Below are 12,500 nucleotides of genomic sequence, written 5' to 3'. Positions count from 1 at the left end.
TGTTAAAAATTATTGTTACATTTATTTAGGCCTTATGTTTGGGTGGTTGCTAAGATGTTTTGTGAGGTTGCTAGGTTATTAATATTTTACATTTATTTTATTTCTATTCTTTCAGTTTTAGTGTTATTTTCATTATTTTAAATATTACTATATAGATTTGTTTTTATAAATTTTAGTTTTAGTTCATTTTAAGTATTTATTTATTTACAGATGGTAATTTTAGTCCTTCAACTTTATTTGTTTTAGTTATCACTTTTATTAGAATTTATTATTTTCATATAATTTATTTTGTGTTTTGTGTATTTTTACAATTTATTTATATTACTATTTAGGTTTAATTTATTTTTATTTTTAGATTTTAGCTTAATATTTGTGGGTAGTTTCTAATATTTGTTTTATTTTATTTCAGACATATAGTATTTGTTGTTATTGGTTTCTAGGTGGTTCCTAGAGTGTTTTAAGAGTCTCTGGGGACATTTCTAAGGAGCTCTGAGTAGTTGTGGGTTGATTAGTTGGTTAGTAGGTTATAGTGGTTGGTTAGTCAGGCAGTAGTTTTCAGTGTTGTGGGTGTTGGCCGGCAGATGCAGATGCGTGACGGTCCAGTCTGCAGTCTGGAATAATGAGTTTTCTGACTCGAGACGCCTCCAAGCTAACCTGTAATTACCGAATAAATATGCATGTGTTCAGAGCAGCGGGTAGGTGACTGGAGCTTTATTGCAGGAGTGTGTGTGTGTGTGTGTGTGTGTGTGTGTGGAGATCACAGGATCAGACCTGGTGGGCTACGAGGCGCCCGGATGATTAAAGATGCTCCATCAGCACTCATTCATGTGTGGTTTTGATGTGAAGGGGTTTCACACTCATTAGGTCAGAGGAGATGAATGATGTCCTCTAATGTGTTCTCACACACACACACACACACACACACACACACACACACACACACACACACACACACACACATTGTGACTATGATGGACACAGGAGGCTTGTAGAGCAGGTCTGTGAGATTTGAGCTCATGCTACAATGTTTACTAAAAATGCCTAAAATTCGAATGAAATATTATAGGAAAAAACACAGGATAAATATTGCAAATTTCGCTCAGAACATGAGTCACTGGGAAAAAAAATAATTATCTTGGTCCTGAGGAAAAAACTCTGAAATGTTTGAGTGTGGCTTAGTGTGCAAATATGTTTTGCAGAAAATGTATTGGGACTGTTTTTATTTAATCAAAAATTATCCCTGAAGGACTTTTTAAAATTACTTTTTTTTTTATTCTTTCCAAGCTACATGCAAGCACTTCATTTTGATTGAAAGCATGTTATTTTTGTACTATTATAGCATTATTTATCTACATTATTATTATTATTATTATTATTATTATTTGGGATACTATATTGAAGTAGCTTAATACCAGTTTACAAATTAATTTAAAGTTTTTTAATTTCATTGTGCTTTTATCATTTTCATTCAATTCTATATGTTTTAACGTACATATTTTTTCAGTTAAGATTAATTTTTTTTTTGTTTTTAGACCTTTTTTAGTTTTTCTTTGTTTACTTGCTAGGGCAGCATTTATTATTTTATTTTATTCAATATATATATATATATATATATATATATATATATATATATATATATATATATATATATATATATATATATATATAATTGCATTTCTGTTAACAAAAAACATTTATAAAAAAATTTGGTTAAAAAAATTAATCTGACCAATGTATTTTTTTGTCACTCATCTTGTAGTAGTGTTTTATTAATGTTTGTTCGGAGGCTAATAGTAAAGAACAGTTTCCATGGAGTCACTGTCCTGCCTGCACTCTTCAGCTCTTCAGCTGCTTGTTTATGCTCTGTTTTTTCTCTCAAATGAATTAAAGAACAGGAGCCCAGCCTCAGCATTGTAAAGTAATCTTCTAAGAAAAGAGCAGAAATTTAATACCCGTCAGAGTGATCTAGTTCTGTTGGAGCAGATTAAGCACCAAGGCTCCAGAGAGCAGAAATCTTGAGGGTTTTGTTCGGCCTGTGAAGGTCTGAGGAGAGAATTATATTCACTTGAGTCACTTCAGACTGAGCTGTGCTGAATCTGTGTTTTATTGTGTCTGTGGGTACCAGCCGGCCGGCTCTTTCCCAGAATGACTTATGAATCATCCATCGCTGTTTGGGCTCCATGTGACCCAATTCTTTGTGTGTATTTCTTTTATATATATATATATATATATCAGTGCTGTCAAACATATAGGTTCATATAGATATATATATATATATATATATAAATAAGAAAATAATTATAATTTAGAAATAAATGTTTTTTATTTGTATATATGTGTATATATATGCATATATATGTGTGTGTGTATATATATATATATATATATATATATATATATATATATATATGCATGCATACACAAAAAAATATTTATAATTAATAGATTTATTTCTAAAAAAATTTTTTTATACATTATTTTTATTCTACTATTATATTCTATTATAGTATATTAATATTTGGTAAAAATTATATTAATTGTATTAAAAATTATATTTTTGTATTTCACTTTTTTAGATTTATTTGAACCACTGATTTTACTTTACTTTGTTTTAATTTATCACATGTCATTTTTCTTTCATGTATTAAATACATTTATCTTTTACCCCCCCCAGATCTACACACGCTCCGTCATCGACCCTCTTCCTCCACCGCTCTCCACCAAAGACGCCGCTACGTCGCCCATCACAAACGCGGCCGCTGACGGAGGCAGTCCCACCCCCCCCTCCACCACCTCCGGCACCGCCAGCACCACCAACACCAACACCCCTGCACCCTCCACCCCACAAAACACCGACAAAACACGCAAGAAGAAGATGACCGACGAGGAGATACTCGAGAAGCTGCGTAAGTCCACAGCTCAGACCTTCGGGGTCAGAGGTCATCTTTGTGTGTTTTTTTTTTTTTAGAACCCATTGTGAGTCATACCCGGTCCCGTATAAAACTTGGGGATCAGAAATTAATACTTTTATTCAGCATGGATACGTTACATTGATTTAAAGGGACAGTAAAGACATTTGCAAAAGATTTCGTTTTCAAATAAATGCTGTGCTTTGAACTTTCTATTCATCAGAGAATCCTGAAAAATAAAATGCATCACGGTCTCCTTAAAGATGTGAAGCATAACAGCAGTTTCATATAGCTCCTTCAACATTGATAACAATCAGAAATGTTTATTGAGCAGGAAATCAGCATATTAAAATGATTTCTGAAAGATCACGAGACACTGAAGACTGGAGATATGAGGCTGAAAATTCAGAAAAAATATGACATTTTACTATATATTCACATTTCATTTAGAATAATCGAAAGTTTTGTTCAAATAAATGCAACCTTGTTTAAAACATGGCAGTTGACGATAACAAAAAATGCATTAATCATCCATTTGTATTATATTTAGATGATATTTGTTTAGTCTGTGCCGCGTCTCTCTTCAGGTCTCTATGATAATTTACATACAAATCAATATTTCATGATGAATGATTTATTTATTTAGTAGGTAGCCCTGTAATAAGCAGGAGGATGTGCAGTCAGCAAGACGTCATTGCTAAATAAACCCCAGATAACCCCGTCAAGGTTTATTTTATGTTAATGACCGGCTGACTGCACATATCAAATATGTATGATGATGTTTTTATGGAGAAACTCAAACTTGCTTGTATCTCTTTATCATGCAATGCTGATTTTTATTTTTATTTTTTTTATGAGTTGCATTATTTTGCGCTTGTTGCTGTTTTATTTGACATGCATTGTTATTGTTTAGCATGCAATGATTGGCAGTCATTTAGTTTGAGCTGCATGACTTTCTAAGAACCTGTGTCTTATTAAAAACCCCATGCGCTCCAGACGTGCTCAGATCGCCCTCTGCTGGTAAGAACGGGATGCTGCTGCAGTCATCCAGTGTGTCTCTCTCTGTCAGGCCCCTCTCGGCCAAAGATTTGTCGTCCTCCATTTAAAACGTCCGTTCATCAGTAGTTGCCGGGTAACACCTCAGAATGAAGACGTATCTATCTTTCCACGAATTTAAGACCCCAGACTTTTTCCTTTCTGTGTTTTTCCCAGCCTTCGTTACTTCACTGCCTGTAAATCTGTCTGTTCTTAAAGGTTTAGAGGCCCTTCTCCTCCCTCTCTCTCTCTCTCTCTCTCTCTCTCTCTCTCTCTCTCTCTCTCTCTCTCTCTCTCTCTCTCTCTCTCTCTCTCTCTCTCTCTCTCTCTCTCTCTCTCTCTCTCTCTCTCTCTCTCTCTCTCTCTCTCTCTCTCTCTCTCTCTCTCTCTCTCTCTCTCTCTCTCTCTCTCTCTCTCTCTCTCTCTCTCTCTCTCTCTCTCTCTCTCTCTCTCTCTCTCTCTCTCTCTCTCTCTCTCTCTCTCTCTCTCTCTCTCTCTCTCTCTCTCTCTCTCTCTCTCTCTCTCTCTCTCTCTCTCTCTCTCTCTCTCTCTCTCTCTCTCTCTCTCTCTCTCTCTCTCTCTCTCTCTCTCTCTCTCTCTCTCTCTCTCTCTCTCTCTCTCTCTCTCTCTCTCTCTCTCTCTCTCTCTCTCTCTGTCTGTCTCTCTCTCTGTCTCTGTCTCTCTCTCTCTCTCTCTCTCTCTCTCTCTCTCTCTCTGTCTCTCTCTCTCTCTCTCTCTCTCTCTCTCTCTCTCTCTCTCTCTCTCTCTCTCTCTCTCTCTCTCTCTCTCTCTCTCTCTCTCTCTCTCTGTCTCTGTCTCTCTCTCTCTCTCTCTCTCTCTCTCTCTCTCTCTCTCTCTGTCTCTCTCTCTGTCTCTCTCTCTCTCTCTCTCTCTCTCTGTCTCTCTCTCTCTCTCTGTCTCTCTCTGTCTCTCTCTCTCTCTCTCTCTCTCTCTCTCTCTCTCTCTCTCTCTCTCTCTCTCTCTCTCTCTCTCTCTCTCTCTCTCTGTCTCTCTCTCTCTCTCTCTGTCTCTCTCTCTCTCTCTCTCTCTCTCTCTCTGTCTCTCTCTCTCTCTCTCTCTGTCTCTCTCTCTCTCTCTCTCTCTCTCTCTCTCTCTCTCTCTCTCTCTCTCTCTCTCTCTCTCTCTCTCTCTCTCTCTCTGTCTCTCTCTCTCTCTCTCTCTCTCTCTCTCTCTCTCTCTCTCTCTCTCTCTCTCTCTCTCTCTCTGTCTCTCTCTCTCTCTCTCTCTCTCTCTCTCTCTCTCTCTCTCTCTCTCTCTCTCTCTCTCTCTCTCTCTCTCTCTCTCTCTCTCTCTCTCTCTCTCTCTCTCTCTCTCTCTCTCTGTCTCTCTCTCTCTGTCTCTGTCTCTGTCTCTGTCTCTCTCTCTCTCTCTTTCTCTCTCTCTCTGTCTCTCTCTCTCTCATTGCTCAGCTTGTTTTGACTGGAAGCGATCTAAAGTCTGGTCTCAGCTCATGAGTCTTACAGCTGAGCATCTCTCTTCTTATGCGATTCAATTTATCTCCAGCTGAAATTAAAATTAAAAGAACAAAGCATTCGGAAAGAAAGTGATTTCCAGCACAACACAAGCAACAGAGACCACTGGCTCAGATGAGCAGAGCTAATGTATATTTCATACATATTTGGAATTGAAATAAAATCGACATACAATTATATTGTAGTGATAGTGTTTAGTTTACCTGTAAAATATAAGTTTTTATACATTTTATTTTATTAGTTTAAATTTTTTTTATTACAAACTTAATTTAAATAAAACAGCAATAAATACAGCATACATTTACTTAAATAGCGACTCAAGCATTTTTGATGTAGAAAGTGAAATTCTTTCCATTTTTATCCACAAAGTTTTTTGTTTTTTTTTGTTTAAATAATACTGTTTATTCATTCATTCACTCATTCATTTATTTACTTGTGTTACATGTTACTTTGTTTTTTTTCTTTTACTTTTGACATACCCCATTGTTTAAGGCAGCATGCTTAATCCTTAAGCTTTTTTTGGCAGATTTTTATTTTTTAATTCGACACCTCTCTTTCATATCAGTGTATTAAATCTAAATTAATTGTGCAGCTCTTTCACAAACACTGCATTTTCATTCTCCTTTTAAACAGCTGCCTTTTCGTCTGCCTGTGTGTCTTTTAAGTTTTATTTTTTTTGTAGCGTTTCTTCTTAAAATAACACGTGACCTTCGCTCTGCAGGAAGTATAGTCAGCGTGGGAGACCCGAAGAAGAAGTACACACGATTTGAGAAGATTGGCCAGGGGTGAGCTTAATAATGGACGTCTTATTATTTATACCAAAAAAAAAAGCTATTCTTTAAACGATACACATTTCTTCCCTCATCAGAGCATCTGGAACAGTCTACACAGCCATAGACATCGCCACAGGACAAGAGGTGAGAGTTTTCCTTCTCAGTCTTTCTCACACGTACAGTATGTCTCCTAGATGAGTGTTTTCTTCAGGGAGAGAGTGCATGACATTATAACATTTGTTTAGCAACAGTACGCACCCACATGACATATTGCATGCCTTAAATCATGTGCTTGCAACAAAGGCACCAGTAACAAGGCAACCATCACTATTATTATTATTATTGACCAATGGGTTAATGATTTCAACAACATATTGTGTAAAATAATGAGAAAATATATTTAGAGAATATTTTTTGAATTGAGTTGATGTTTTATTTTCCATCCAAAGAAATAAAATAAATACAGCACTACATTATACTACTACTATTGCTAGAAATAATAATTTAATATATATTTAAAATCAATAAAATATAAAATAAAGCACGACCAATAATTTTTGTAATAATTGTACAATAAAAAATTTTACAATGTAAAATAAGACACATGTATATATGTAAAATAAAATAAATAAATACGCACTTACACTTAATTATAAAATAAGACACATGTATACATGTAGAAAAATAAATATATATATATATATAAATATTAATATAAATATAAATATATAAATTTTTTTTTCATTCTGTTACATTACGTTTCGTTAGAGATGTTAAAGCAACATGATGTTTCTCCAACAAATCTAATGCTTAATATTCAGCATCATACTCGCCTAAAATCACTAATAAGGTATGCATCACTTATTATTAATCAGCGGGTAATGATTACAACTTTGTAATTTAAACAGATTTTGCCTTAAGTTTATTTTGTTTATTTTCAATTGCAATAAACTAAACTAAAAAAAAAAATTATATAATATATATATATATATATATATATATATATATATATATATATATATATATATATATATATATATATATATATTAAAAACAGCATATTGTTTTACTACTACAAATATCATTGTTACACATTACACGATTTTCAAACTTGCATGCACCATTGTTATTCAGTCCAGTTAACCCTTTATCAAGTAAGACACCACCTAGCAACTGTTTTGGACACCCTAGCAACCAAGCAGTGTCTTTTTACCACCCAAACACCCTCTTTATGTTTTGCACATTTTCTGAAACATCCGTGGGCAATACGCCATTTGACAGCATTCTGAGTGCATTTGGAGAGCTGGAGATATCGACGGTGTTTTCAGCATCCACAAGCTCTTCACCTGTCACCATCATTAACGTGCCTCTGACGGAGACTTCGACATTCTCCTGATCGATGGCAGTGAATCAGGGGATGCAGGAGGGAAACGGCATGTGATATTGATCTGATGACATTCCTCAGAGCTGAACACACACACACACACACACACACACACACACTCAGCTAATCTCAAAGCCAGTCCTCACTCATGTTAATGGAGCCAGAAACACTCTGATTCATGGTCAAGTGTGTCTGAAAGCTTTTATTCTGATGGTTGGTCTCTCAGGTGGCCATCAAACAGATGAACCTACAGCAGCAGCCCAAGAAAGAGCTGATCATCAACGAGATCTTAGTCATGAGGGAAAACAAGAACCCCAACATCGTCAATTACCTGGACAGGTCAGTTCATTACAGCTAAGCTTTTTCTTAATCAGTGTTATAGTCTTATTTTCCTGTAAAAAAAAAAAAAAAAAAAGAATATTTAGAATTTTTAGTTTTACAATAACAGTGTGTGCTATCGTGTATATCAGTGTGTGTGTGTGTGTGTGTATATATATATATATATATATATATATATATATATATATATATATATATATATATATATATATATATATATATATATATATATATATATATATATATATATATATATATATATATATATATATGTATATATATATATATGTGTGTATATATATATATATATATATATATATATATATATATATATATATATATATATATATATATATATATATATATATATATATATATATATATATATATATATATATATATATATATATACATATATATATATATATATATATATATATATATATATATATATACATATACACATGTGTTTGTACATGTACATTATTACATGTACTTGATAAAAAAAGTAAATATATAACTTTATATAAAAACATAATTTGTAAATACTAAATTGTTTTAGTATTTGATCATTTATTTTTAATTATTCTATTTATTATTCCATCTTTTATTTTGTTACATTTTCCACTTTTTGCTATTTTCTTTTACTTCATATTTTCTATTTTTGTTTTAAAAATGTTTTTGTTTTAATTGTAGCGTGTTGTCTGTGTACAGGTTTTTTTTTTGTTTTTGTTTTTTTTCCCATTTTGCAAACTTTCCAAAATCTGCTTGACTATCTGTAAGTCAAGAAAAGGAACACATTTAAAAAAATAAATAAAAATAACAATTTAAAAAAATGTACTTTAAAAACAAGCGATCAATTTGAATCGGTAATAAAAAAAAAAAAATCACAAAAAGAGGGCGTGATGAGGAGATGATTCCACCAAGCGCTGTTGTGGTGACTTCATCTCAGGTGTTTTCCTCCTCCGCTCTGATGTTTTCTGTGTCCATGGGGAATTTCTCCACGTCTGCACTAATACAAGCAGGAAGGTCCAGTGATTCTGTTGTCACGGCGATGCTGCTGCATCACTCGACGATGTGGCATGTTGACGATGCGCTCTTGTTGCCGTAGTTACCTGGTGGGGGATGAGCTGTGGGTGGTGATGGAGTATCTGGCCGGAGGCTCTCTGACAGACGTGGTGACGGAGACGTGTATGGATGAAGCACAGATCGCCGCCGTCTGCCGGGAAGTGAGTGTGCTTCCTGCTCAAGTTAAACAGAACCTCACATTCCTTAATTAAAAAGACTTTTTAATCCAATAGAAATTTTGCGTCATTAAACCAAGCTACCAAATTCAGCACAAATAAATGTTAAGTTAAATAACCTTTTTTTTTTTAAATTCAAATGAATTCCTATTTTCTGAAATTACTCTCTTTAGTATGAGATAATAATAATAAATTTTTTAATATATATATATATATATATATTATATTATAATAGTAATTCTGAATGAATAAATATTATAATAGTATCTAAAGCTAAATAGTATCTAAGTAATTAATATCTAGTATCTAAATTTAAGTATTACAAACAAAAATTAAAAATATGAATATGCACACAAACTATATACTAAAATATTGTTGTATACCTCATTTTTAATGATTTGCAATTGAGATGATATTATTTGAAATAAATAATAGATTAGATATTTAATTCAGTATTATACGGCATAAATATAAATTATATATTAATAATCAACTAGAACACTTATATTACCTTTTTAACTATTTATGTCTACTATTATTATGGTTTAAATAAAATATTACAAATATGATGTCGATAAATGGTTTCATCTAAGACAAGTGATGGGAAATATACTTAATTACAACTGCCAAATATTATATATGATGATTTACCTGCTCTCTTGCTCTTTCTCGTTCTGTCTTTTGTTTTTATGAAGGCATCGTGTGCCAACGAGCAAATTTGATGTCATTTTATACGAGATCGGATTGGGTTAAATAATTTGATTTAGACATTCTAAGAACTAGAATGCGTGTTTTCCCGCCAGCGTAGCAGCATATTATTATTATTATTACATTATCACATATTAAACCCAAAGAGAGGCAGTGGCTCAAGCCCCGGGCCGCCCCCCCTGTTCATGAATCTGCTGAAACATTCATGCTTTAATTAGCTTTATTGTTCTTCTCCGTGCAGTGTCTCCAAGCGCTGGAGTTTCTGCACTCGAATCAGGTCATTCACAGAGACATCAAGAGCGACAACATTCTGCTGGGGATGGACGGCTCCGTCAAACTCAGTGAGCAAAACATTTACGGCCGTTAATTGCATTTGAAAATCTCGTGCTGTTTAAATGAATGCATTTCTTATCCCCGGCTTTGACGGCGATTTAAAGGAGACGCGACTCTGATGCAGAGGCTTCTCATCGGTTTGTGATCGGTTTATCTGTCTGTTTTCCAGCTGATTTCGGCTTCTGCGCTCAGATTACCCCTGAACAGAGCAAGCGGAGCACCATGGTTGGGACGCCGTACTGGATGGCCCCGGAGGTCGTGACCCGCAAGGCCTACGGGCCCAAAGTGGACATCTGGTCCCTGGGCATCATGGCTATTGAGATGATCGAGGGCGAGCCGCCGTACCTCAACGAAAACCCTCTGAGGGTGAGGATAAAGAAACATTAAAGTCACACTCACTTCCTGTTTCTTGGTTACATCATGATACATCAAACACACACACACACACACATATATATATATATATATATATATATATATATATATATATATATATATATATATATATATATACCATATGTGTGTCATGTACCATGATGTAACCATATTATATTATATATATAATTTGCAGTACTATTGGCTACCAACAACTATGGCATTACCATGGTGTGTGTGTGTGTGTGTGTGTGTATGAGAGAGAGATAGATCATAAAACATGGTGATACTACTGTATTTTGCAGTAAATGCACAAGAAATAATGTAAAAATCAAGAAATGTAATTTCTTATAAGGTGTTAAGACAGGTTTTAAAACAATAATAGGAGACAAATGTTTTTAATAAACATATATGCAATTCATAAACTCTTTCGGTCCAAGACTAATAAATAAAGAAAAAGGAAAATCTAGAAAAACTACCTCAAAATCTGTCAATGCTTATTGCAATATAATTATATTTGGAATGTCTCAATAACATATCTTGAATAGTTTAATGAAATTTTGCTTTTTTACATACAAAATAATAAATATATGTATATGTGTGTGTGTGTGTGTGTGTATATATAAATATGTATGTGTGTGTGTGTGTGTGTGTGTGTGTGTATATAAATATGTATGTGTGTGTGTGTGTGTGTGTGTGTGTGTATACACAGACAGACACACAGAGTCTAATTTTCACAGTGGATTAAAACAATCTGAATGTAAATAGAATTAAAATAATGTGTCTGTTCCTGATACAAAATTGCATTTGAAAATTAAATACAAATATAGACATGATGAATCTAAACGTCTAATACTAAGATTATGCAAACAAATAAATAAATGTCCAATAATAGGTAGATCAAGAGGTTGTCAGAGGTTTTCTTATAACTATTGCACTTTTGAGCCAAAAAGACCAAGTTCACAGACACTCTTAAGATCTTAAGGTTATGTTGATGAGATATGGCCTGGTGAGCGGAGTCTGACTCCAGATGCTCTCCTGATGTCAACAGATGAAAACGTTTGCATTGATTTCATCGATTGATACTTTGTGGGAGGACAGAAAAAACATATTACATCAGCTTTTATCTTAATAGGTTGGCTAAATCTATTTGTGGGCAGACGTGAGGTTAATTTGTGGCAAACGAACGAGTCTGACGTAACGGTAACAACGAGCAGTTTCTCCGTTCATATATTTTCAGGATGATTTTATATAGATTTACATTGAATCACGATGTAGTATGTACAAGAACATTTGAAATAGTGTTTTTTTTTTTTTTTTTTTTTTTAATTGAAAGGAGCTGATGCTGTAGTTAATGATTTCTGTGTGACCTTTAACCCTTTCTGTTGTCTAGGCTCTGTATCTCATCGCCACCAACGGAACGCCGGAGCTGCAGAACCCAGAGAAACTCTCATCCGTGTTTCGGGATTTCTTAAACCGCTGTCTGGAGATGGATGTGGAGAAGAGAGGCTCTGCCAAGGAGCTCTTACAGGTGTGTGTGTGTGTTTCCCTCCAAGACTTTTTTTTTTTTCCTACTGTATATACTGTGTGTATATATATATATATATATATATATATATATATATATATATATATATATATATATATATATATATATATATATATATACACACATATACATATACATATATATATATATATACACACATACATATACATACACACAAAATACTTCCCAATTTTACAGGTTTTTGACTGTATTTTTGCTGCAATAAATGCATCCAAAAAGTGACGTGTCTTTCGTTCTCCCTGCAGCATCAGTTCCTGAAAGTGGCCAAGCCTCTGTCCAGCCTCACGCCGCTGATCATCGCAGCCAAAGAGGCGGCTAAAAACAACCGCTAGCCCCT

General features: G+C 34.0%; 1 protein-coding gene across 3 annotated transcripts in view; it reads left to right on the top strand.

The window, feature by feature from the left end:
• Positions 1-12,500, top strand: part of pak1 (p21 protein (Cdc42/Rac)-activated kinase 1) — a 45,419-nt gene that overhangs the window by 32,899 nt on the left and 20 nt on the right. For all 3 annotated transcript variants that reach the window (XM_043216862.1, XM_043216863.1, XM_043216864.1), the window contains exons 7-15: positions 2,675-2,906; positions 6,159-6,222; positions 6,306-6,354; positions 7,821-7,933; positions 9,045-9,162; positions 10,127-10,226; positions 10,388-10,584; positions 11,987-12,124; positions 12,409-12,500. The exon at positions 12,409-12,500 is cut by the window's right edge. In XM_043216862.1, the coding sequence (XP_043072797.1) occupies positions 2,675-2,906; positions 6,159-6,222; positions 6,306-6,354; positions 7,821-7,933; positions 9,045-9,162; positions 10,127-10,226; positions 10,388-10,584; positions 11,987-12,124; positions 12,409-12,495 (1,098 nt within the window). In that variant the 3' untranslated portion in view covers positions 12,496-12,500. The remainder of the gene's footprint in view (positions 1-2,674; positions 2,907-6,158; positions 6,223-6,305; positions 6,355-7,820; positions 7,934-9,044; positions 9,163-10,126; positions 10,227-10,387; positions 10,585-11,986; positions 12,125-12,408) is intronic.

Source organism: Puntigrus tetrazona, chromosome 18 (assembly GCF_018831695.1).
Source record: "Puntigrus tetrazona isolate hp1 chromosome 18, ASM1883169v1, whole genome shotgun sequence".
NCBI lineage: Eukaryota > Metazoa > Chordata > Actinopteri > Cypriniformes > Cyprinidae > Puntigrus > Puntigrus tetrazona.
This window is presented reverse-complemented; position numbering and strand designations above follow the sequence as displayed.